At 43.9% G+C, this 27,411-nt stretch overlaps 1 protein-coding gene across 1 annotated transcript in view; it reads left to right on the top strand.

Annotated features, from left to right (window-relative positions):
* CACNA2D3 (calcium voltage-gated channel auxiliary subunit alpha2delta 3) overlaps nt 1–27,411 on the top strand; it is a 1,003,844-nt gene that overhangs the window by 684,264 nt on the left and 292,169 nt on the right. Inside the window, exon 13 of the mRNA XM_066244394.1 lies at nt 4,339–4,472. Within this exon, the coding sequence (XP_066100491.1) occupies nt 4,339–4,472 (134 nt within the window). The remainder of the gene's footprint in view (nt 1–4,338; nt 4,473–27,411) is intronic.

The following is a 27,411-nucleotide window of genomic DNA, read 5'->3' on the forward strand; positions in this document are numbered from 1 at the left end:
CCTGCATCCCTGGTCTATATATTGAAATATAGATTAGACCTGTGGCCTGGGTTCTGAGTAGATCTTTGGTGCTGCTTATTGAGCATTTTCCAGGGACCTCAGGGAGAGCCATGTGTTTCCCCACCCCGTCCTCACCTTCTCCCAGTCACAGAGACATGGACAGCCCAGTGATTAATCAAAAGTACATTTGATAGGGGCAGCCTCCTGGAGGAGGACCTCTGAGCCGTCATGTCTGTCCTTTTCTAGTACAGGAAGAGGTAGCATCTTCAGTGGTTAAGAGCAAAGGTTTTGGAATCGGATGAACCTAGATTTGGACTGATCTGGGACAATCACTGAATTCTCTGAGTCCATTTTCGTTCTGTACCGGGAGCGCAGAAGCAGGGCTATTGTGATGCCCCAGTGCACAGGGGCAAGGTGAATCACAGTAAGACCTCAGGAAATGTTTCTGTGTCACTAAGGCTCCCGCTAGCCCTGTGCCTGGCTTTGGCAATTCTGCTACCAACAAGACAGGTACCAGTTTGTAACATTTCTCAGAGCTAATATCCCAGAGAAAGAGAACATAGTAAAGAAGCAGGTCAGAATTCAGCACCAGGTTAATTTCCTGAAGAAAAGGACGGCAGGGTGAAATGAGAGGAAATAAGTTTAGACAGCTGAACCCTGCATGATATACAAGACCCAGCCATGGAAAAACTGGATAAAAATGTGCCAGGCAGAGAGGATAAAGCAAGTGCAAAAGCCTAAGAGGGGAATGAACTTGGCCTGTGAGGAGAGGAAAAAGGCCAGGGAGCTGAAACAATGAGAGCAACAATAAGAAAACAAAAGCGGGTGAGGTCATCCAGGTGTGTGTGTGGAAGGGTGCGGCACATGAAGGAGCATCTTGACCGTCTGGGTAAGAAATTTGTAGTTGTTTTCCTAACCCTACATAGAGTTAGGCTATGAGAGTCTCTATTTTAGGCTCTTAAGCAGGGAGATGATGATCTGCTTTGTACTTTTACATGGTCCTTCTGGCTGCTATAAGTAGCCTAAATAATGAGAAGGTGGGTTTGTAGAGAAGCTGTTGCTGTACTCTGGGGGAGGCTCTGGAGTCTGGAGTAGAGGTGCAGTGGATTTTAGATACATGATAGAGACAGGGCCAGAAGAAGATGCTCATGGGTTAGTTGTGGGCTGGGGTAGCATGTGATGGCTGTCAAGGGCAGTTCTTATATTTTTGGCCAACATTGGGAGTGACGCCATTTGCTGAGAGGGGTAAGATGCAATGGGGAGTGGGGGGGGGGGGAGGAGTGCATTCGATGCGGGAACTCAGGAGTTGGCCTTGGACACGTCCAGTCTGAGAACCCATTAGTCATCCTGCGGAGGTGTCAGGTATACAGTTGGCTGTGGATTTGTAGCTCTGGGGAGAAGCCAGCTTTTTGTAGCTTCTCAGAACTTTGATTGTGACAAGCAGTGCCAAGTGAGGATGATCTCAGCTCCATCCCCGTCCAAATGTGTGGTGGTTTTTCCTTCCCACTCCCCTCTATGCTAATGGCCTGTCTCTCCCACCCTCCTTGCATTCATTCCCTTTCTTCTCTTGGCCCTATTTTGGAAATCCCAAAGCAAGGATTTTTACTGTTGGCTTTAAGGATTAAGAAAATCTAGAGAACCAAGAAGAACTGCTCCTAAGAAATGCTGTCTTTACTGCACATTTGATGTAGGAATCCCCAAACAGGAACTGCTCTGCACTGAGGCTCACTCACCCATGTACCCAAATGGTCCTCTCCGCCTCCACTCATCAACCTGGCAACACCTCTCTTAACTTCCTCTTTGTCTCAGTTGTCTATGACCACTCCCTCAAAACTCAAGGTTTGCCTACTAGAAAAGAGACAAAATGCTTCTTATCCACACAGTGATTACAGCTGCTGTGCATGGAGAGGTAACCCTGGATGCCTCTTTCATTCAGCCACCCTCTTTAAAACTTGTCTTCCCCACCATGCCTCCAAGAGGAGCCACTTGAAAGTCTTGTGAAAGCAGGGTCTCAGTGGAGCTCCCTAACTTTGGTGCCTGATCTCTGAAGGAGGGCCCAGGTGCTCATGGGCCCCACTTGCAGGCTGCATGCTAAAATGGGAGCTCAGAGCCTGCTCCTTTGGGGCCCTGTTTCCCGTGGGATAGGTGGGGCTCTGGCTCTTGCCAGGAGAGTGGGAGTGGACAGGAGTGACAATGCATGTTAATTAGCCCTGTGCAGAGCTGTCATTAAGAAGCAAGAAGCCACATGGTCCCAACCTGGTTTGGCCCTGGCACACCAAATTCAAACCAGCTGGCCTTTGTTTGGAAATGCCCTGGGAGGGTCCCGGCTCTTTCTAGACAACAGAAGGGCTGGCATTTCCTTACCCTGAGCCCTGATTTAGACACTAAGAGTTTCTGTAAACACTGTAGCAAGTGCTGTGACAGATCTGGCTTCAGAGGCACACATACCCTTTCTGATTTATTGGCAATAGGAGCTGGCATGAGCTTAGTTATAAATGTCCTCGTTTAAAGACATGGGGAGGAAACATGACTGTGTCCATCCAGTGCCCCTGCTTAAAACCCTTCCATGATTACCTGCCTGTAGGATAAAGCCTGAACTACTTCCCATGGGCCTATATGATGGTCCTCCTGCTCATTCCTCTGATCTTGTAGCGCCCTACTTGTACCCTATCTGCCCCAGCTCCATACCCCAGCCATTCCAAGCTATCATCAGTACCTATAAGGGGCCTGACTCTGAACTTCAGCCTTTATTTACTCTCTTTGCTTTACTGTACATACTCTCTAACCCCTCTTCCTCTTAGCTAACTGTTTCTCATCCTTCAGGCTTTAGTGGTGCTGACCCCCCCTCCTTGGGGTTACCAAGTGATTGACTATTCCTGCTGTGTGCTTTAGGGCAATGTTGATTGTGCTATTTTGTAGTTGTTTTACCAAGAATTCCAGGCTCCAGCTGGCAGAGGCTCTGCGCATTTTGTTAATTCCTGCTTCTTCAGAGCTGGGCACCAAGAAAGCCTCCCATAAATGTTTGAGTGAAGGACCCTCTGCCCTGGCCAGTTGGCTCAGTGGTAGAGTGTCAGCCTGGCATGTGGATGCCCTGGGTTCTATTCTTAGTCGGGGCACACAGGAGAAGCACCCATCTGCTTCTCCACCCTTGTCCCCCCTCACTTTTCTCTCTCTCTTCCCCTCCTGCAGCCATGGCTTGATTGGAGTGAGTTGGCACCAGACACTGAGGATGGCTCCATGGCCTCCACTTCAAGAGCTAAGAAGAGCTCAGTTGCTAGGCAACAGAGCAACACCCCAGATGGGCAGAACATTACCTCCTAGTGGGCTTGCTGGGTGGATCCCAGTTGGGGCACATGCAGGAGTCTGTTTCTGCCTCCCCTCCTCTCACTAAATGAATGAAAAAAAAAATGAAGAAGAAGAAGGACCCCGGTAGGGATGCATCCTTCCCCTTCCAACATCTCCTACCATACACACAGCAAGGCCAACAGAACCCCAAACTGAAGAGAAACATAACAATGCACTAAACTCAAAACCAAAATGGAATCCACATCCCCAAGACAATAGCATGATTATAGCTTTTCCTATTACTTAGAAACCATGTCTACCCAGCGTCCTTAAAAGACAGGTCTGGCGACCACATGAGGGTGTGAGCTGGCATTTCAGCTTCAAATACATAAAGGACAGATTTCTGTAAAAGCAGAAGGTGCAGGGTAAGACACTCATAACCCTGGGCTCACCTGTATTTGCCACTTGATACTTGCGAGAATATGGGTGAAATGCATATTTTTAGTCTATCTTGGTCATCTGATCTTTATAGAGGGCACTGTTGTCCCATCTGCACCATGTCATCAGGAATAAATGAGACAAAGCCTCTCAAGTGCTCAGTAAATTTTATGTTTCTTAGTAAGCACTCAAAAATTAGTTATAACTATTGCTATAGTGATAAAAGTGGTAGTCTTTCAATTTTGTGGTTTATAGTGTTCCCATTGGAAATAAACTCACTAAAGTGAAAAATAAAATGTTACAAAATGGCATGAAGGAGGAGTCCCGTTTCTGTCATGTGTATATGTAAGAAAAAGTCTGGGATGACATTCCCTAACAAGTTAACAGGGGCTTCCTCTGAGAGGTGGGTTGATCTTAATTTTATTACTTTTTTGCTTGATGATATTTTCTAACATGAGCAGATTACTCATGAAGTGGGTGATAGCAGTGGGGAGGTATAATGTTTAAAAAGGAAGAGAAAAGAAAGAAATTAGCTAGAGGCCAAGAAGGCATGGTGTGTGCATGCTCCCCAAGTGCTCTCCCTGTCTGTTACTGAACAGGGTTCTCCCTTGGCAGGCTTTTTCACCCAGATCTCCACCCTGGCTGACGTGCAGGAAAACGTCATGGAATACCTCCACGTGCTCAGCCGGCCCAAAGTGATTGATCAGGAGCACGATGTGGTGTGGACCGAAGCCTACATCGACAGCACCGTGAGTCTGTGGGCCACGGGGGGGTGGCCAGCGGGTCCCTCCTGAGATGGGAGAGTTTTCCTGTGTTAATTCCAGAACACAGCAGTCCTATTGCTCCTCTGCAATAACGGGCGGGGTTCCATGACATTTTCCTTTGTGTACCGTTTGCAAACCACCTTGGTGGAAATGTCACCAGCATTCTGGAAGGTGTCTGACCAGCACAGAAAACTCATTTTTTGATCATCTTCTCTAGTTACTGATTTTCCTTCCCACGTGTGTACAAATTCTGTCACCGATTATAGACATGTTAGATTCTGTCCTCGCCATCTGAAAGGCCTGGGTCTTTGGGTCTCACATGGGAAGGGGACTGAAGCTTAGCTCAAACAGTGAGCTGAGGCCACCGCAGAGGCCACAGCTGCATTTTCTTCCCGAAGACAAGTGAGAATACGCTTCAGTGGTGATTATATAGGCACTGGATTGTTTTTGGAACTCCGGCCAAGGCTCGTTCTAAAGCTGAATTCCAAGCAAAAGATTCTGATGCTGAATTAGTTTAAAAGGAGGAGCTTTGCCAATCATCAAACAATGGCTCAGTGGCCTGGTTTCTTGTGTATTTTCGGGGCGATTTTTCATAGTGATAATGAGTCTGATGGGAGTGGCGTTTCTTCATTAATTGATTGTAAACGTTCTCACAGGGCCTCTCTCCCATCGTTTTTGTTGGGATTAGCATCACATTAATCACTGTAACCCAGACATAGCTGCTCTCCAGAGTGATCTCAATGGCTGTTGGGGGCCGGCTTTTCTCTCCATGAGCTCTCTCGTTCCTGCTGTGTTTCTGGCAGCTGCAGGCCACGCAGGGCCGGAGCGGCAGGTGGGAGCCCATCCGGGGGCCACACGGCAGGCTGCCCCCTCGGCCCTGAGTGCACAGTGGGCCCATGGAAATACAAACTGCTCAAAAAGGGGTTCCCTTTCCCAGGAGAATCGCCCTGAATAGAGGAGGACGTCCGGCTGAAAACCCTCTCTGGTTGACAGGGAGATCTTGGGCTTGTATCACTTTCAGATTCTGACACCAGTGTGGTTTAGAATCGTGGAAATGAAATAACTAAGCTGCCCCCTGTTTGGTGGCCCAGACTAACAATAGCAGCAGCAGCAGTGCTGGGCTCCTCTCTTCTCCTTCTGTGCTGTTGAGTGTGGCAGGAAGAGGGGGTGCACCTGACCGGTACTAGAGAGATCGAGTCACCCAGTGGTTTTGTGTAGAAACCCTAAACAGCCAGTTTCATCAGTCATTTTACTTGGTTCATCAATTTAAAAATGTAAAGCAAAGTCTCTATAATTAAAACATTATAATATCAGCACCTGAGTAGATAGATAGATCAGTAGGTCAAAAATAAAGAAACAAAAGACTCAACTGTATAGAAATTTAGTGTATGATAAATGTAGCATCTCAGATCAGTGAGACTAGGATGCACTTTGTACTTAATGCTTTTGAGAAAACTGTATAGCCATTTAGAAAAAAAAATAGTTCTATTCTTAACATCATACCCCCAAAAAGAATTCTAAGTGGATCAGAGATATAAACTGTAAAAAATGAAACCATATAAGTGGTAAAACAACACCTGAGTCACTCTCTCTTGTGACTTGAATTTAGACAAAGGCCTTCTAACAATGACTCCAAAATCCAGATGTAATACAAAGAAAGACAAATATGTTTCACTACTTAAAAACAAAACCAAACCAACTTTTGTAAGTCAAAAACTCTTATAAGCAAAGTAAAAAAAAAACAAACAAATAGTAAAGAGAAAATATTTGCTACATATATGATCCATAAAGAACTAATAATCATAATATATAAAGAGCTTTTAAAAATTAAAGGGAAAACCCCAAAATTTCTATTAAAAAATGAGCAAAAGATATAAGCATATGAAAATTCACACAAAAAATAATAAAAATGTCTTTTAAACATATGGAAAATGTACAATTTAACTTGTAATGAGAAAAATGCAAATTACAGTATAGTGAGCTACTACTTCTCACCTGTCAGACAGGCAAAAACGAACGCTCAGCGCTGCAGCCTGCCGGCGGGCTGCAGGGAAGGGCACACGTGTACTGGGAAGACAGATGGGGAAATTCCACTTGACCCAGCAATCCTGATTCTAGGAATTAACCCTGAAGAGGAACCTCAACAATATAAAAATACATACATTCTGTTCATGGCAGAATTGCTTGTAATTGCAAAATACTGAAAGTTGCCTAAATACCTAAACATAAAAAATAGACGAATAAACTATGGTATATCCACATAATGGAGTCTTAGGGCTAAAAACAGGAATGAGGATGGTTTACATTGGTTGAAATTGAGTGGTTTCTAGGATATATTGCTAAGCCAAGTCAAAAGTCTAAACAAGAAAGAAGAGGGAAAAGAAGACATGTATATCTGTTTATTTTTACAAAATTTTTACAAAAATTAACACAGAAAGATAAATCAGAAACCAATAGATTTAGTTACCTACAAGAAGTCCTGGAGAGGGGTGCAGAGAGGAAGGGTCAGTGGAGAGAGAGACATCTCTGAGTCATCCTTTTGCATGTCTTTGAAAGCAGGTTAATTAAAAAGCATGTAAAAAATTAAAATACAAACTAACAATGAATACAAACAGGAGCAAATGAATTGAACTACATATCAAATGAGGGGGGTAAAATCTAGAAAGGGAGGGAAAAGAAGAAACCTTTTGAACATAGTAGTTACACACAGTATATTACATTTTGAACACTTTACCCATAGTCTAAGGGAGAAAAAAAGAACTGCAAATAAACTTTAAACTTTGGTGTCATGTGTAGCTTTGTGCATCTAGCAATTCTGAGTTATTCTGTGCATGTGGTAGGACTGAGCAGATGTTTAATGGGGGAAGACAAGGCAGACCTCTGTGGCGTGACACTGGATCGAAGGTGTCAGGATCCAAGCCCAGTACTGTCCACTTGGAAGGCCTAGAAGCCAGGGCACCTTGGTAGCAAGGACCACATGTACAAATCAGACCCTAGCTTCCAAACATCACACCCCACCAACAAGTGTCAGGGTTCCTTGGAGAAATTTTTAATTCCAGGGGTTGGGTAGGGAAGGTATTCCCCAGCCCCCCCCCCCTCCATAAAAAGAAAGCCTGGAATATTTTGTTCTAGGACACGCTCAGAACAATGAGCTCATGTCAAAAAGATGCTAGAGCCAGCTCTCACTGGTCAAGTCTGGGACAATTTGAGCCTCTAAATAAAAACAGACAGCAATGGATTATGTCCTGTTGAATAAAATTGAAATTCACGTGTCCTTACCAATAATAAATAGATAAATCTCAGAGAGACGAGCTAAACAGATAATAAAGTGGGTGGGGAGGAGTGCACCGTCCCAAGCAGTGCTGGCTGGTAGAAACAGAGGTATCTGTGGGGCTGGAAAATCACAACTTTGCAACCATTCTGGCCAAAACTGGTTAGGGCAAAGGTCATCAGTGGATGCTAAATCTAGGGGGAAATTTTGAGCAGAATATTTCCATTGTTTCAATGAGCTTTCCTAGAGGTTTCTGACAAGTGGTGAGGGGATAAAATAGTATCTATACAGTGGAAGAATCCAGGCAAAATCTCCAGTGGGTCATCAAAATTAGTATCAGCAATGAGAAGCAAGCAGATACAGTGTGCTTTTGGAAAAAAACATGTCGCACTTATGGAGTATTCTGGCCGCAGATACAGAACCTAAGGCTCATGGTGGAGTAGAAGATAAAGCTTTGTACTAATAGTCTGCCTTGCTTTAGATAACCACTTAAATCAATTGTTTAAGGTTTATTATTTACATACACCCATAGATATTTTATGTACGAGGGCAGTGAAGAGAGGGAGAGCCCATTGCTACCCCAGCTTATCCACTAATGAACTCTTGATAGCAGAGGCAAAGAAAATGGTCTGAGAGCAGTTCTAGATGAGTAGTTGCAAGGAAACATCTTTAAAGTCTTGTGCTTTATCTGAAATTTGCATTCTGTGCCACAACCACCTTTACCTACTTCAAAATAAAACAATGATTTCAGTGGCTCATTATCGAGTAAAATGGAATGCCAAGAAAACAGAGCTCATTGTTTTCACCTCTTCCAAGACCCCTTGGCATACACAGAACTAACTCCCAGAATGTGCTCGTTCCTGAAATGATAGCTCAGCATCGTCTCTGTGCTTCCAAGCTTCTGTGGTTTCTCTGCAAATAGCCCTGATTAGTACATTTCCTAGTAGAATGTTTTGGGGATTCTTTCTGATCCTGGTGGTCTTGAGAAATCTGTTGGGTCAGTGAGGACCCTGGAGGGGGTCAGTCTTCCTCTTTCTGAGGTTGGTTCAGGGAGTGAAGTCAAGTGCTGCTCCGACAGGTGCTTCTGGTGCTGGGAAGCAACGACCGCCTTACACTCCCCTGGCCTGGGTTCCGCCAGGCCCAGGACAGAAGCCCCTGCTATTTCTGTGTGGTGAAAATAGGGTTTTTACACTGAACTCATCTGCAGCGTGTAAATTCTAAGATGAACCCAGCAACTTTATCGGCACTCAGAAAATGACGGGGTGGGGAAGTGGAGGTCAGCAATGGCAGATTCAGGACTGTCCTGACACATCCAGGGCAGGCCCGGCCCCACTCGCCACAAGGAGAGAGACCCAACTCAGGAGCACTTAGCATCGGCATGATGACTCCATTTTAATACCTCAAGTCCTGGTAGGATTGGTAGCTATGAATATTTTTTATATTTCAATATATTTAAAATCTACCTTAGCATAAAGCTAACAGCATTGAATTTAGAGTAAGAATGGCCTCAGTTTGAATTCTAGATTTATGCCATACCAGGTATGTAACTGTGAGCAAGTCACTTAGTTTTGTTTTTGTTTTGAGTACTGTGTACCCCACTTACAAATGGGGATAAAACCTGCCTCCCAATTTGCCTCTAAGGATTAAATGTCTCTGCATGGTAAAAATGCAATAAATACTACCTATCATCATTCTTAACCTCAGGAAATCCAGTAGGATTTCTCTCCTTGAGTGGTAGGAAAGTTTTTTAAATACTCTCCTTTCTTTGAGTTGGGTCTCCAAGTAACTTCATGCTAACTACAATATGGCTTCTACCATTTTGATCATAGAATTTGGGATGTTAAGTATGATGAATACCTTGAAAGCACTGTCTCTCTAGAGATACACTTTAATCCTTGGGAATTCCTTAAGCTGACATTATGTGTTGTGGGTCAGGCACTATAGTCTGGTGTTGGTGCCTAGGATCAGTGTCCCCAAGAAAGACAGCTTGTCTCCAGCCAAAGATAGTCCCCTCATCGCCCTTGGGAGGTAAAAACTGACTGCCTTGCCTAAGAAAAGGGAAATATAGGAGGAGCCCTCTTAACTGGCCACCCCTTAACTGACTCCTTGCCCTCCCTCTGCTCCAGACCAGTTTCTGCCTGTTGCCCACAACACGCTGGACATTTGGTCTGGGAGCCATGCTGGCACAAGACTTATACACATGACTGCCCCCAGCTGAACTGCAAGCTTATGAGAAGCCAATCCTCTTCAATCCAAATCTATTGATGCCAGTTGTAATTTTGTCCTAACTACACATTAGTTAAATATAATCTAAACTAATGAATTCTGAGGTGTAAAAAGAAAGTTGTTGACTATGTAAATGAATGCTTTGGAAAGACTGTAAAACATGTTGCTAAAGAAATTAGTGTATTAAGTATGGGCAAAGCAATCGTGAAAATGGGAGAGAAAGCTTTCCCTGCATTCAAACAAATGTACACTTAATTTTCCTTCCTTCCTTCCTTCCTTCCTTCCTTCCTTCCTTCCTTCCTTCCTTCCTTCCTTCCTTCCTTCCCTCCCTCCCTCCCTCCCTCCCTCCCTCCTTTCCTCCCTCCCTTACTTTTTCCTTCCTTCCTACAGTGTAGTTTACCTTGATTTCTTTGTTTCATCCTAGGTTGATGGTAGCTAAATTAATGTCTGCTTATTGTCTATTGCTTCTTGGTAGCCTCAGAAGCTGTGTGCTCCATGAAGGAGAATGACCTCCCCAGATACAGAGAGGAGAGCCACCAACTGGCGTGAGAGTAGTTGCGATTCCCAGCTAGAACGGCCAGCACACTCTGTGATGTGGGTCAGCAGGGCTGGGATAGCTGTGTTAGTTTTCTCTTGCCATGAAATGGATTTCTACAAACTTATCTGTTTAAAACAACACAAATGTATTATCTCATGGTTCCCATGGGTCAGGAGTCTGGGCACAAGACAGCTGGACCCTCAGCTCCAGGTCTCACAAGACTGCAATTAAGAGTTGGCTGCACTGCAGTTCTTATCTGCAGCTCAGGGGCCTCTTCCAGCCTCATTCGTATTGTTGGCCGGATACAGTCCCTTGCAATTGTAGGGCTGAGGTTCCTGTTTTCTTGCGTACCATCCACTAGGCTTTGCGCTCAGCTCCTAGAACTCAGTTCCCTGCCACGTAGCCACCCTACAGTTCACACATGGCTTTCTGTTTCCTTCCAGGCCACCAAGAATGCACCTCTTTGAACCTTCATCTTCCATTAAAGGCATCTTTGATTAGGTTGGGCGACTCAGGATAATCTCTCTTCTAATTAACTCAGTGTCCAATGATAGCAACTCGATCATGAGAGTGATAGCCCATCACGCCATTCAGGGAAGGGGATCTTAGGAGACATGTACTTATAGAAACAGAAACCTAGGGAGCATTTTAGAAGCCTGCCTAGTGCAACACCTTCTGTCCATATGCTGTGGTCAGGAGGGGAAGATAATGCCCGAAGGGAGTGCCCCCATGTCTGCTCTGCTCAGCACAGGGGTCTCGAGGAGCCTGCTTCTCTTTGTGACAGACTGTGTAGTCTGAAATTGGCCTTGATTCTTTAGGAATCAGAAGACTTCTGACCCTGCCTATTTATGTAATTTCTACCAAATTCTAAGAAAATAAGTATTCACTGACTAGTAAATTTGAACACTAGATACCACAAGTTTGCTTAATATAGTCTTAAAAATCTTCTTTCTCCTTAATTATCTGGTGGTGAAGGCAAAAAGAATTCTGTTTGCTTGACTCATCGGCAATTATGGCTTAAAACACAGCAGCAACAAATATAATTATGTAAGTGATTTAATGCTTAAATGAATAGCTTAAGACGACCTACAAGTACAGTGCTTTCCCTTTTTATTAATTATGTATCGATTCATACAGTTCTGGGCCTGAACAAGCTCAAGATAGAAGTATGTGAACAGAAGCCGAGTTTGACGTCTGCACATGAGAGTCAAGGATTGCGTTTAACCAAGACTGATGGGGAATGGATGAAACTGGCCTTTCTGGCCAGTCCTCCCTGCCTGTTACCACCGGTCTGATTAAATGTGCTGTTTCCTGCCTGGCTGCTCTATTCAATTTGCTTTCCTGGTGAAGCCCAAATAAATGAATTAATGTTAACAACATTAATTATGTTACATCTAATAAGAGCTCATGTATTAATTGACAAAACAGCAAACACCAGAATTCTGAAATTCATGGGCTTCTTATCTGAATACAAGTTGTGCACAGGCATTATCTCTTAGGTGCAGAGCCAAACAATCACTAACTATAGAATTTGTTCCATGTTGTAAGGAAATGGCTTGTGCTTTCCAGTTGGGTCCAAATCATCTTGGGAATGCATCCCAACTTGCTATGCAGGGCAGAACCTGCATTAAACTGAGGAAGCATCATATCCTGATCAACCCCTGCAGGGGAGTTTGCATCGACCACAGTGACAAGCAGAAGGGAAGCAAAGAAATTTTTTAGAAACAGTGGGAATGTGACCATTTAAAATAATGAGAATTCATTACCGAACCCTCCTGCCCCTCCCCTTTCCTGGTAATGCAATTTGGTCTGCGATTTGTAGGAACTTTCAAACCAATTCAGTTGCATTTGCAAATTGAACCTGTGTCCCTCCTCCTTACCCCCCACCAAGTCCAACTTGGAGAAAATGCTTTGCATTTGATAAATTGCACATTCATTTGAGTTTCCCATCTAGGAACAGCACCTAGGCCATTTAGGAGTCGTTTGGGTGATTGCTTTAAGCTACATCTTAGTGCCTAGAAGCAATAACTCATGGGGTCTAAGGCATCATAAGGAAGTTGTTGGGGCTTGGAAACGGAATTTACAGTATTTCCCCCAAACACCACTGCATATCAGAGCAGTTCAAATTGTCAAAACAAAAAGACATATGTAAAGAGAAATATAAACCATCCTGCTGGGTTGCAGAGAATGCCATCTGCATTACATGGCATGGAGGAAACTGATTACGTTGGGACCTCTATTTCATAGCAGATGGGTTCATTAAATTTAATAGCCTCCAAAGCCTTTAGAAACCGTGTTAAAAACATGTGGAGCATGCTGTGACACTTCACTTCTGGCCCTGCAGTCATTATAACTCTGGCACAGACTATAAATATTACAGTACTTTATTTCCATTGAAACAGATTAGTACTATAATTATTGTTTTTGCCAGGAGATGGTGATGTTAAAAATGAGTGCATTTCGGATTTCTAGTACCAGCTAACTATTTTCCTCTTCCATTTGATTCTAGATTTCTCTATTAGTTCTTTTCTAAGGTTATCCTTTTTTTCTTTGAGTTAGTGTTATAAAACTATGCATCAAAAGTATAAAATTGTTATCTTCAGGGGAGGTGTCCTAATACCCTGTCAACTAGTCCAAAAGCTTAGGGCTGAAAATGAAAAAGAATAGGTTACAAGGAGGGTTTTTTTTTCAGATTTTTAAAATTATTGTTGTTTCTGCTATATGGATTATAATTTGCAATTATCTATAATGAAAGGATAGCCTCTAGAAATAGATTTAAGACTATAGATATGGATAAGACCATTAGATTTAAATAATCATTTGGCATGATAGATTATTTAGTATTCTTTGTTTACAAGTGACAACACCCAACTCAAAGTAGCCAACATCAAAAGGAAATTGTTGACTCTTGGAACCAAGAACATCTATGTAGTTTTGTCTTAAGGCATGACTAGATGTAGGGTTCAATCCCATGTCATTTTAAATTTATCCCTTGACTCTAACTAGCCTAATTCCCAGGCATGTCCTCTCTAACAGATGACAATGATGGCCTCTACCACTCATTAATTTTCATTATCTTTATAGTCCTTGATTTTTCCCTTACTTTTATAGCATCTATAGAAAGCCTATGATAGGCCTGTTTGGGTCAAAACTCCATATTGAGAAGTTAAATGGAGCTACTAATTGCTGACCTGAATCTCTCAGAGTGGAGAAGAAACCAGTCCCAAAGAAAATTGATCCTGGGAAGAATGAGAAGTGACAGAGTCCTGCATAGAACTTGTGTGTGGAACTTGGAACTAATCCAAGCCAAAGATCATGTATGCCCTCAGTATGGTACTCGTTATGGTACCATATTTATAACCAATGGAGCCCTTTCACTAGTCAGATGTTTCCATGGACCCTTCATGTATAAGACATACAGAGGCAGAGCTGCTCTGGTAGATATTGGGGAGGGGTGGAGCACTGAGCGAGCCTCTGAAGCACTTTTTTGCTCCTTCCCAGCACTGCAGAGCCTCGGTTATATTCTTGAGTAATTGCTAACCCAGGATCCTCTACTATAGATCATCTGCTCTGCTCCCAAGTTTTCAACAAGGTACTGGTCTGGGTCCAGTTAGGAAAGATGGTTATGGGGATTGGGAGGTTGTTTCTGTGGTTGCATTAGAAAACCAAATTGGAAATGTTATTGTTGGGCGAACAAGAGTTGTTTTTTAGGTTTGCTCACTTGTATTGGGGCAGAGCCATGTGTGTATAGTCTGTGGAAGGCTGCAGATGGCAAATTGCTGACTGCCTGCCACCCCGTGGGGAGGGGTGATTGTTTGCTATTGTTTACTGGAGAAGGGTACCTGTTTTGGCAGGAGAGTCTAGAGAGAGAGAAAATGCTGAGGCTAGTGGGAGCCTACGAGTCCTGGTTATAGAACCGGAGACCAAGTTCGGGCTTGGGAGCCCTGGAACTGGAACTAAAACGGGAAGAGGTCTTCCCTGCCTGTTTGCTTGTCCATCTTTATGAGACTAATAAATGGAACGGCCCACCATTTTCTGGCTCCACAGTTCCTTTACCATCTGTCCTAATCCAATGTGAACCTGCCTGGCCATGGTGGCGGCCCCTAACCTTATAGTTATAATAATAATTATGTCAATGTAAAAAAAACCCAACTCCAAACCTGTAAGAATTGTTTTATGAATTTATTTCAGCCAAACTTGATAATTGCAGGGAAGCAAAGTCTCAAGGGATTGAGAAAGTGCTCTGGAAAATGGCAGTTTTACCAAGTTGTTCTATACATGAGAATCAAAGGGGAGGATGTAAGGGAGCTGCCATATTTCCCCACATATAGGACACACCCTTTTTCAAAAATTTGGGGCCTAAAAACTAGGTGTATCTTATACAGTGGTTGTGGCATTTTAAATGCCATAGATGGAACTGAGGACGAAGCAATATATGAAGACAGTGATTCGTCATCAGACACAGATGAGGACAATGTGCTAATAGATGGGAGTTTTGACAATGATGAAGAGTTGTGTGAATTTTATGATGAATAAAACTTGAGTTCAATAACTTTATGTAATACATTTTGTTTTTCAAATTTCGGGCCCCAAAATTAAAGTGCGTCTTATACATGGGAGCATCTGATACCTGGGGAAATATGGTACATGAAATAGAGCGGTGATAGATTAAGGAGGTGGGAGAAAGCAAATGGGGGGGCAATCTCTGGGATTGGATAAAGAGCAAAAATGTACTGAAACTTCTTTTACATAGGCAGGTATAAGATAGTTAACAGTTAACAATTAACATGACAACAATAACAATGAGGAGATTGTTAGTTCCTGCTCTGATGGGATGCCTGCCCTGAGTGGGCAGGAAAAGAAGGTTGCCCTTACATTTCAAAGACACTTTATCAGGCATGTTATTGTTGATGCTAGAGATAGGCTCCTTTAAGGTAAACATTGACCTTTTTTTTTTTTTCTTGTGGGAGAGACAGAGAGAGTCAGAGAGAGGGACAGACAGGAAGGGAGAGAGATGAGAAACATCAGTTCTTCATTGCGGTTCCTTAGTTGTTCATTGATTGATTTCTCATAAGCATTGACCTTTGTTAGAGAAAAATACCTCCCTGAGACTTGACTACAACCGCTTTCAGATAGAAAGTTTTAATTTCAGGCCATCCTGTGTGGTTACTGTAGGTCTCTGAGTGTAAGGCCACCATGCAGGGCTCACCTGAATTTGTCAGGATTAGTCTGTGGCCCTGTGTATGGCCAGTAGTCATGGCCACCATCACAGCCACTTAGCCCATACAGGTTCGCATTTGATTTGGACAGACGGTAATGAAACAATGGAGCCAAGAACTGGTGGGCCATTACCTTTAATCCTAGCCTGCACCTGGCTGGCGAGAAAATACACACAGTGGGAAAACACTTCCCTTTCCATTCAGGGCTCCCAAAGCCACTGACTCATCTGAGTATTCCTAGAATCAAAGACCCCACCAGCCTTATTCACCTCTGTTCCCCATCTCCTCCTCTCTGCACAAACTCTTCACAAACTGGCTTCTCCTTCAACCCTCCATCCTCTTGGCTGCCTCTCCTCTGCAATGCTGATGGCAGGATCTGAGAGACAGCCCTCGGTCTGCCTTATTTTATAGTGTAGAAATTAAAGCCTTTAAGCCAATTTACAAATAAGGAAGTATCTGATACAAAGCCACTTATCTGAGGCATAAATGGGATTCTTCATAAGAGTGCACCACCCCACATCATGCAACAGTCAAGGGTGTGGAGAAAAGCTTAGTTTTGAGAAGATCTTAGTATTAGAAGGATGTTATAAAGATCTTAGTATTAAAAAGGTGGGAAAGGCTTAATCTTAAAACTAAGCCTTAGGCTTATGAGGACCTTGCCAGTTTATAGCCTGTCCCCACACCCAATGCAAACTGTGAGTGAGCAAACATAAACATCATATTTGCAAACATATTGGACCTACACCCTGTCTCTTTTTTTGTCCACAATTATAATACAATGTTTTATAATATTTCTGCCTTATTTGTCTTCATTACTGCAGCTAATCAAAAGTTGACTCATCATACTCACAGCACCTTTAGAAAACACTGGCTCTGGGCAGAGAATACACTCAAGCTAGAAGACGTTTACTAGCTGGGCAGAGGGGGAGCCTGGGCAGGGGCAGGAGTCACTGAAAGAGTAGAAACCATCACGAGGAGACAACCACTCTGTGCTCTCTCTTTCCAGAGCCACACAGCCTCCTCTGTGCTTTTCCCGAACTTGTTAGCTGAGTTTTATATTCTCTATAGACTGGTTCTTGTCTCCCCTCATTCATAGGTGACATGTGGTCTCCCCCAAGTCTACTTTACACGATGTCCCAGTTCAAACCCAGTAATGATGAACTCAGTGTTAGTTTATCTGAGTTCATTTCCCAACAAACTATGCGACTTACTCTAGCCCAGGGTTCCACTGAGGTCAGATGCCTGCCACTTAACCAAGCAGCTGTGGCTGGGGAGGGTCACATGACACCAGCCCAGGCTCCATTCTAGAAGCGGCTCCCAGACTATGGAGCAGATTCTGTAAGACAGAGGTCTGGGTAGGAGGAAATGACTGGCATATGTAAGAGCTGGCGCATCTAGAGCTCTTTCTGTCTCAGGTTCTGTAAGTTATGCCCCCAGATGACTCTAATACTCACACTCAGGCACATGTCTTCTTTCCTTGTCTTTGAGACCCAGGCTCATGTCTTCCTTTTAGCCCCAGGAGTACCCCCAACCTCTCCCTCCCTCCCACATCTTTGACTTGCCTTTCTTCCATCTACCGTGTTGCCATATGGGCGGTGGACTCCTCTCCCTTCTGCTTTCTGAGAACTGAGGGAGGTATTTTGGCCATCACAACCTAATCTACTGCTTTTACCCTTCACAGCCCAGCTATTTGGGTAACTTATCATGCTTTGACATGGCTTAAACTAAAATGAACACATTCCTCTTATTACCAGCATGAAGAATAATTAAAAATAATTCCAGAGAATCAAGCTATGGTTTGATAGCAGCTGCCAGTTTCTCTTCTCTTGCTACAGAAAGAATTTCTTACATGCAAAAGAGCTTATTCTTTACTCTTATTCCATAAGGATTACTGTGCCAACTATGAATGTACTGTCGATAAGTCCAGGGCTCAAAGATGCCATAGATAAGAATATGACACCTGACCTGTACTATTAAATTGTTTCTATTTCAAAAACAGCAAGGACCACTCTTTTGCCTCCTCACCATTGAAAGGTTATTTCTTCCTCGACTTTCACACCTGCTCGTGAATGGTGTGCAAGCCGGGGTCTTTTCAACCCCATTCGGCTGTTGATGCTCAGTGCCAGCTCTTTGGGGAATTCTCTTGTTCTGAACAATGAAAGGAAAAGCAAATACAATCATTTATTCAGGCAGAAGGAACATGTTTTCAAATCAGTTTCCTAATCAAAAAATCTGGAACATCAGCATCTTTGCCACTTGATGGAAACAACTATTAAACAGTCTGGCAACTGATTTCTCTTCTTAAGTGATAAATAAATTAAAGGCAGCCTGAGATGAAGTAAGAGTGAGTGCCCATCTCGGTCTGCTTCTCCTCTACCACGCCGTCTGCTAAGCGCATTTGTTTCCATGGCATGAGTCCTGCCTTAGAGAAAGACAGGATTCACACACACTGTTAATTAATTGATCTTCTGTGGCAGCCCAGTAGAAGGCAAGGGGCCATGGGCAGGACTGCTCTAACAACTTATAGGGCCAAGGCCATCATGAAACCACCGTAGATAGCTTTTTCTATCTGTGTCTGAAAAACATTACAAGGCCCAGTTTGAAAGGGCTTCACAAATGGCCGAGCTATTTTAACTGTCAGCCAATAAGTTAGGAGATCTAAAGTGTGGGTGGGATCACCGCTGGCTCAGAATCCGCCAGGGGAACCTACGGTCTAAGTGTTTGAATCACTTGATAACCTGGATCCTGGTTACCTCTCAGTCTTCTTTTTTAAAATGGCCTTTCCCCATCCAATGCTGCCATCTGGCCTTACCCTACTCACAAGTTCATCGTCTCAAGAACAAACCCTGATGTTCCCTCATGCCTAACTACTGCACATGTTCTTTGTGCAGAAGCAGCCTCTTCCTCCTATACCATCTGGAAGCCTCTGGGCTTATTTGCTGTGCTCAATATCACCACTATATCCTCTGGGAAGCCCTCCCTGATCTCAGATAGCCACCTCTGTCTAAAGTGGGGCTGGCACTCTGCCAAAGCATTTAGCCCCATCCTAGAACTTCTTGTACTATATAAAAATTTTCGTATTTATTTTTCATCCAACTAAACTACAACCCCCTTGAGGAGAGAGATAGTATCTGGTTCTCTGTAGTGTCCTCAGTCCAGGGATGTGCACATAGTAGGTGCTCAAGAAATACTCAGCTATATGACTATCGTAGATTAGACATCTCAAGGTTGGAGAGCATCTGAAAGAATCTCAATCTCGTAGATGAGAGGTAAGAATGGCGTCGTCTCCAGCATTTCAGGGGGAGCACGCATACTTGCTCAAGGCCCTCTTTGTTATCCACATGAGCAGTGCATTCCCCTTCGCCTTGTAACTGGAATTCTCCCAGCTATCCAACACTGCCATCCCAAGGAAGCATTTGCCCCATACATCAAAGGAGTCTGAGTCCATGTATCCATGCATTGAGGAACCTTCTCAGTAGCAAAGGTGATTTTATATCAGCTACATCCTTGTGAAGGTAAGATTGATGGCACTTTTGCCATATACTGTCACATGCCCCAGACTGTACCCAGTATTAAAATACAGAAATTTTTCAAATGGTTTTGACACTCAGAATTCTATCTGGTTTGTTGGATATGTGCTGGGCATTCATGAACTCCTTAATAGTAATCGCTTATGTTTGCTACTCATTTACTGATTTTCAGTGTGCTTTTTAATATATTATCTCCAAGTGCCTTAACATGGTCAACTGAGGCCCAGCATTGCTGACCACTCTCCCCTGACTCTCAAAACAGCAGCCATGCTGGGCATCTTTTTGTGGTTTTGACCCCCATCCACGGTCTCCCTCTTCCAGGCTTTTGAACATGCTTCTCTAAGCTGGAGAGACAGCATTCCCACTCTGCCCCTGCACCGAAGGAGAGAATCTTCCTATTCTCCATGTCTCAGCTCAAACCCCCCCCTCATGTGCCCAATGACTTTCCATCTCAGACCCCAATCAGTTTCCTACATAGAAGTTAAGTACTTTGAGTTTTTCTCTTTAAAAATTCTCTATTGTTTGTCTTCCCAATGATAATGAAAGTACTGGGCAGAGTCTGTTCTGGGTCCCCACAACCCAGCACTGGGCCTGGCACTTAGTGACCACACATCCTATGTTAACGCAGAGGGGCTAAGTGGCTTGTTCTTAGTCATACGGCCGATTTCTTTTTACAACCTAACTAGAATTTGCTTGTTTTTCCCATTCTACATTATACTTCTTCTGAAAAGGTGCAATGAGACACCAAGATTTAGGGATGAAATAATAAAGAATATCCGCTACAAAGTGGATGGTGGTACCAAGAGAGAGCATAAAATATTTTCCCTGCAATGCAATGGTCATATTTGTGTTTCCTTTAAAAAATCTAGCCGAATGGTCAAATTTAGGTCTGAAGCAACTAGTTTTCTCAAATGCCAACATCTTACTCAGTGGCAGTCACTGATTTTCAACAGAAGAACAGGAACTTTTGGTGGCGAACCAGATTTTTGCAGTGTTCGCTTTCTGTGCCTTTCTATGTATGTTGTTAAAAACAATCTGTTGGGGAAAGGGTTGATTACTTAAGGCACATTGTTTATGCTGCATTACTTAGGTCTGATGGAAAAGTTCCTAACAGTGGTTTTCTTGCTAAAGATACGGTTTATGGATGAAGAGTAGAATGTGATTTTTTGGTAGGGCATCATCATAATTTAGGTGGACTCCAAAGAAACTTGATATTGGGAGAGGCCAGGAAAAATATTCAGGTCCACAGAGCTTCTTTAGCATTAGCACTCAATTCTCCATCAAAATATAAATGCTTTCTGCTTTTAATTACAATCCTTTTTCAAGCCAACTTAATTACTCTGGGCCAGACTGGGAAGGAGAATTCCCAGAAAGTCTGATATGATAGGACGGCGGTGTGTTTTCCGAAGAAGATACTGGAAGTCCTTAATGAGTTAGTGTTTCAGTATAACTTTTGCAACCGAATACTGAGGGAATAAGAGGGGAAGAAAATAATCATTTTTTTGGCAGCTGTTCCCCATCATAGCACTTGACAATCTGCTTCTTATTTAGCTTTCTGTTATGTAAAAGCATGGAATTCTCAAGTTAAGAAATATTGATCACTGCATGACAATACATATGTAACAAAACTGTATTTGTTGAAAAAGCTCTCCTTTTAAAGTGAGATTACTGACTATTTTGTTACTGAAATGTGTGGGTCTTTTTACTTAGAAAGTAATGTGGTTTTGTTAAACATAAGTTATTTAAAGGTTAAAATAATCTTAATTTTAACTATTAATATTATTAAGAACAGATTTCCAACCAAGTACAACTGGATGCAAACAAGAACACACTTGGGAAAGAAAGCCAGTGGCTGGGAATGCAGGGATGCAATGTGGGCTGTCTTGGCCACCGTACATAGGTCCACAGCAGCCCTTTGCTGGATTGGCAGAACCAGACATTTTTGTAAGGTCTGTTGATTTCCCCAGACTTCATGGAATCTAGATGAAGTTTGTCTATTTCCCACTTCTCTTGCAATGATCGTCCCTCCTCGAGCTGAAGGAGGAGCACTCAGCGTGTGTGGACATCATGGCCCTCCTGCCGGTTGGATTGCTCCTTCTCTGTAGTTGTCAGCACACAGGAGGGTTTACTCTTTGGCTGTCGTTGTTCTAGGGATGCTTGTAGAACCTACAGTTACATAGTTTATTGGTCAGGCGCCTACTAAGCTGAGGGTCAGTCCCTACTCTAGGCACTGAAGTGTCATAACTTTCATTTTCAGGCGGTACAGTTTAAGTCCCTGTAATGATCACTCCAAGTCAATTAGGTAATTAAAAGTATTCTTTTTGGTAGATATCGGTAGCCTTCAACATTTAGTGGTGAAGACTGTGTGTCCTCTCCCTCACAGTCTTGTTACCAGGCTGTGGTACAAACAAGCCTCCAACAAATTCCGTGCAGATGTTCAGTAGCAGCATTCACAAAAGCCAGGCAACTGTCCTGAAAGCCTAGGGAAGCAGAGCCCTTTGTCCTCTCAGGTGTTCGAATGGCCTCTCAATCAGAACAGGCATTGTTTGCAGGAGCCGGTTAAGCTTCTGTTTGGAGTCAGGCAACTGAGAAGCCTGAGTCAGCAGCTTAAGATTGTTGACAATCAGGTCTGGGGCCCTATTCCTAAGGATCAAGGCCACAGAGCTCCCAAAGTCCAAAGTCCTCATGTGAGTTCATGCAGAGAAATACAGGGCCTCTGCAGTTTATTGAACCAACCGCACAGAGTGGACGCTTCCAATTTTCCAATAAAAATTCATGTCTAATGTCCATTGTGGTAATAAAAAAAACCTTGTGTTGTTCGGAGGCACATAGCTAGAGCACATACTACCCTTTGCTTAAATACAAGCTGGAATGATATTACTGATTAGAACAATTGACCACGTCTGAGGTACAGGTTAAAATTAGCATACACATTTATATCACAACATTTATGTTGAAGTCTACAGTAAATCACATGCCCCGTTTCAGCATTATACTGTATGCAATCAAGGTTTCTTCTCCATATATGGGAATGATAATATTGCTGACCTTGTAGACTTATGAAGACTTAAAAAGATAATACTGCTTATCACCCTGCCGGGCACGTTGCCCTCCATAAATGCTAATCTGAATAACATTATTATGTATCATTCCAGACATCTTGTGGTAGAATTAGTTCTGCCTTATTATTTGGTTCCTGCCAAAGTCTGATACTCTTGGAAGAAAGTGGGGTAAGGAAGGTGGTGCGATGTATTCCTCCCCAGCAGGGAGCATCCCTGAGTCAACTTCACAATCTGTGGCCAGACTCCCTACCATGAGTGGTGAGTCCTGCCTGGAAGCTCCACCCATGCTTGGGATTGAAAAAGAAAAAAAAAAGTCTACTGATGTCATCACCTCCATTTTCCCAGAAGTCTTTATGGTTGTATCATTTAGAAACAACTAGACTCGCAGTGGTCGGCAAACTCATTAGTCAACAGAGCCAAATATCAACAGTACTATACAATGATTGAAATTTCTTTTGAGAGCCAAATTTTTTAAAGTTAAACTATAGAGGTAAGTACATTCCTTATCGAGGTAGCACCCGCACCTCTGTGGAATTCTGTGGAAGAGCCACACTCAAGGGGCCAAAGAGCCACATGTGGCTTGCCAGCCGCAGTTTGCCGACCAGGGAACTAGAGGAAGAAGTAATTACAGTGCTGGAATCTGCTGTGTCCTAGTCTTGAGCAATGGCCAGCAGGTGTGACCAAAACACTTGGGCGGAAAGGCTGAGCTAAGAAAACCCACTGGGATCCTTCCCGACAGCGCAGTAGGCCGGGCCTCGTTTGAGCAGCACAGTAGGAATCATTGGGGCTCCAGAGCCACCAGTCTGAGGCGGCAACATGTGCCCAGACCATGTGCAGAGTGCATCTGCATGTCTGTCAGGTAGGTCCTTTTATCTCTATCTCTCAGACACAGAAGCTGAGGCCTCGGGTGAGGGCAATTGGGTGAGGGAGGAATTGCCCTCACCCGAGGCCTCAGGAGATGGGATAATTAAAACAAAGGAGATTCAACTCTGGTTTGCCTGCCTGGTGTGAGCTCTGTGCTCTCTGATGCAGTGTTGCTGTTGGGAAGTTTTCCCACCTATATGTTTGTGCTCTGATGAGGAGCAAGCCCACCAGACTGAATTATGGAGTGCCTTAAAATGTCTGATGTGTGATTAGAAATGTCCTTTCCATTTCTACAAACCTGAGTTAGATTGCTTCTACTGAACTCTGGAAATCCCATTGTTGGGCAGATAAAATGTATTATGCTCACTTTGTTAAAGTGGTGCTGCCCACGTGGAGGCCGTTGCCCAGGTGATATTAATGTGTGTCTCTGTAGGCAGACAGAATCCTTGTAGCCTGGGCTTGGTTTTGGGATTAAGCCTTTCCCACCCTTTTTGCTGTGGGGTGGTACAATCCAATCATGCCTCAGAGAAGTGACTTTGTATTAGAGACTTCCCTATTTTGTATATTGGATTAAAGGTTTGGATTTCTACACTATAAAATAGGAGCAGAACGGGAGCTTGCTCTCTTGGTTCCTGGGATGATTAGCATGAGAGAGCAGAGGGAGCAGAGCAGAGAGTAGAAAGAGGCCATGTGGCCAGGAGAAGCAGCCAAGATGGCAGAGTATTGAGTGAGAGGCCAGTTTGTGCAGTTTGACGCTGGAGAAGGAAGGAGATGGGGAACTGAGGAGAATAAGGCTGGTGAGCTAGAAACCTTTGATTCTAGGAAACTCGGATAAGTCAGTGGCTTTGTGAGCACTGAATGTGAGTGGGTTTTGGAGCCCAGTGTGTGTTTTTACTTGCCCGCTGGGTGCAAGCTAGAATTAAAGACTATGGCCCACCAGTTTGTGGCTCCATTGTTTCTTTACCGACTGTCCGAATCCAATGCGAACCTGCATGGGCCAGGAGGCTGCTGTGATAGTGGCCCTGGCCGTGGCCTCTGGCTTTACACCCATGGTGCCTGCTTTGAGTTGTGAGGACACTGACCTGTCCCAAATTATGTTCCCCATAGTGTTGGCAGCCCAAGAGAGGAAACTTTAAATTTTGCAACATGTATCTCTCACATGGAGAGTCCTCTGTGCTGTATTAAATGACAGAAAGAAAACCCAGCTCATTGCGCTTGTAAAGAAGCCACCAGCATTCCTGGGATTAAATCTAGAGGCAAAACAATTCTATTTAATAGGCTTTTAAAAATCCTGGAATTTGCATTTTGAATGTGTTATACATCATGAAAAGGATTTTGATGGTGATACCACAGCAAACACTGTAATCACATCCTATAATTTATATAACTACAACTACTGTCACTCTGTCAAAATCATGAGATGCTATAAACCAAGCCTCCCTCCTGAAGGAAATTGAACATCTTGAATTAAACTCCTGGGGGGCATTTATAATGACTTAGAAAGTCTGGTCACCTTGGTGGGCATTCAGGCAAAGGAAGCAGTGGGAAATATAAGCTCGAGTAAGCCAAGGTGTTCCGAAGGCAGACCACAGCCGGGTATTTGAGCCTAGGGAAAGAAGGTGAGCAGTCTGGGAGCCCCCACATTGCAGGAAGCAGCAGTGACCTGCACTCATGCTCACGGCCTTCCGAGAGGCTGTCCACCTAACCTTGGGGCAATGAGTTGGTCGTCTCAGAAACCTTGCCTCTATTCCCAACCTCTGCTCAAGCCCACTGGGGAGGGGGACGGGAGGGGAAGTAGTGACATCATCAGGCATTTCTTTACTGAACTTTTACTGCTTTTGTTCTCCTCAAATAATCAACTTTTAGGGTTTGTTTTTTTTTTTTTTGTATTTTTCTGAAGCTGGAAACAGGGAGAGACAGTCAGACAGACTCCCGCATGCGCCCGACCGGGATCCACCCGGCACGCCCACCAGGGGGCGACGCTCTGCCCACCAAGGGGCAATGCTCTGCCCCTCTGGGGTGTCCCTCTGTTGCGACCAGAGCCACTCTAGCGCCTGGGGCAGAGACCAAGGAGCCATCCCTAGCACCCGGGCCATCTTTGCTCCAATGGAGCCTTGCTGCGGGAGGGGAAGAGAGAGACAGAGAGGAAGGAGGGGGGGAGGGGTGGACAAGCAAATGGGCGCTTCTCCTATGTGCCCTGGCCGGGAATCGAACCTGGGACTTCTGCCCGCCAGGCCAACGCTCTACCACTGAGCCAACCAGCCAGGGCCAACTTTTAGTTTTTTTTAATTAAACTAATTGGGGTGATATTGGTTAATAAAATCATACAGGTTTCAAGTGTACAACTCTCTGATACATTATCTGTGTCCTGCATTGGTGTGTTTCCCACCCAAAGCCAAATCTCCTTCATCGCCTCATATCTGACCCTTGGAATACCGACTAGTATTTGATTGGATGTGGTTTTCTTTTCTAAAGATGGATGATCAAATTCACCTTCTTCCCTCCATGCCCTACCCCTGCCAATGTTCACCTCCAAATCAGAAGTCCCAGCGAGAGGTTTGTGCCCATTGGATATGGACAGTGCCTGAGAGGAAAGCAGGGCAGGACAGAGTCGCCCTGTCTAAGAGGACAGAGACAGAGGAGGAAACAGGCTTGCCTCCTGAGGAGAGAGGGGGCAGCAGGCTCAGTGGGGGTGGTGGGCTAACTGGGGAGGGGGTGGCTGTCTCCAGACGGGCAAAGTGACTTGAGGTCTTTTCAAGGGCAGGGGTAGCTCTTACTTAATTTTGTTAGTTTTCCTGCTGCAGTGTAAGCCCCTGCATCTTACAAAAGTCTACAACATTTTCTCCAAGGCATCAGATAAGAGGTTTTGGGGAGAAACCTGGGAAAGTTCTAATTTTCTTCATCTGTACCCACTTAGGAGGATGTGTGTGTGTGGGGGGGGGCTGAGGTAGCCCCAGGACAGTGCGAAGGTAAATACCTGGGGGAAACTAGCGGAAGTAAGGGTTACTGTAGTAAGGTTTGTTATGCAGACTCACTCCTGTGCAGAATCCCCGGTGGTAAGTGTATCTCCTGTGATTATCATCTTCCTGTCCTGGTTTGGGGGAGGAAAGGCGGGTTCCTTCAAAAAAAGGGGATTATACCCGGCCCGTAGGCAGAAAAGGGAAGTGTTTCTGCTCTATTGTTTCTCAATTGCTTTCAGCTCAAAACCATCCTGATGCCACAGTGACATATCTCACAGTAGCGTACTCTGATCCCCTTCCAGGAAAACAGTCTCCACTTGGGGGGGAACATGACTTAATTCTTATAATAGTTGAAGCTATTGATACTTGCTTAACACGGCAAGTCACTGCCGCCCCCCTGCTGAGGTATCATGGCTGTTATACAGGATGGCTATCTCTACCCCTCGATCTCCCCAGTTTATAGCCTCACAGTACAGAGTGATACCCCAGTCTTTTGTCCACTGTTTTTCCCTGGCCCAGGGCTGATGGTTGATAGCTAGTTAGTGACTAAATAATTAGCAAAGAACTACATTAGTAGTTATGACATGTTCAAAACATTTTTTAAAAATTGTGAATGTGATGATTATCACTCACTTGTAACCCAGTGGATAAACACTTAGCAATTTCACATCCATCTGACCCATTTGTGGTTTTTAAAAAAACCCATGGTGCCTGATTTTACATATGGGACATTACACCTGGGGCACATGCAGTGACACCTCAGCGCACATGCATCTTGTTTTTCTTTGCCTGTGGCCAGCATACCCAGTCCTCATATGATGCTCACTCTGGTGGAGTGAGTTCATAAATAGATAGATGACTTACACTTGTTATCTTTTATTATCTTAGATTTTCACATCTGCCCGTATGGAGATGTGGAAAGCCATTGCTAGTTGACATTTAATTTCAGTTAACAAAAAGGAAGATGAAAACAACTGAATTTTACCCTTGCCACATGTGCAGAGCTTGTCTTCTTCTGGTTGTTTCATGTGCACACATATTTGAATGAGTTTACATGATTCACAATACAATACAAAGTGAATGACAATTGCCTTGAGTTTCAGAGCAATCGAATTCTGCAATAGCTCACTTGAGTTAGTTATGGGTAACAAGCCATCAGGGTAACAATATGACCTGAATCTCTTGGGTTGTATTCCACTTCATCAGCCCGGATCCATTGCTTCAAAATCTTTTGGGGCCCTAGCATTAATTAAC

This window comes from Saccopteryx bilineata, chromosome 10 (genome assembly GCF_036850765.1).
Source record: "Saccopteryx bilineata isolate mSacBil1 chromosome 10, mSacBil1_pri_phased_curated, whole genome shotgun sequence".
Lineage (NCBI taxonomy): Eukaryota > Metazoa > Chordata > Mammalia > Chiroptera > Emballonuridae > Saccopteryx > Saccopteryx bilineata.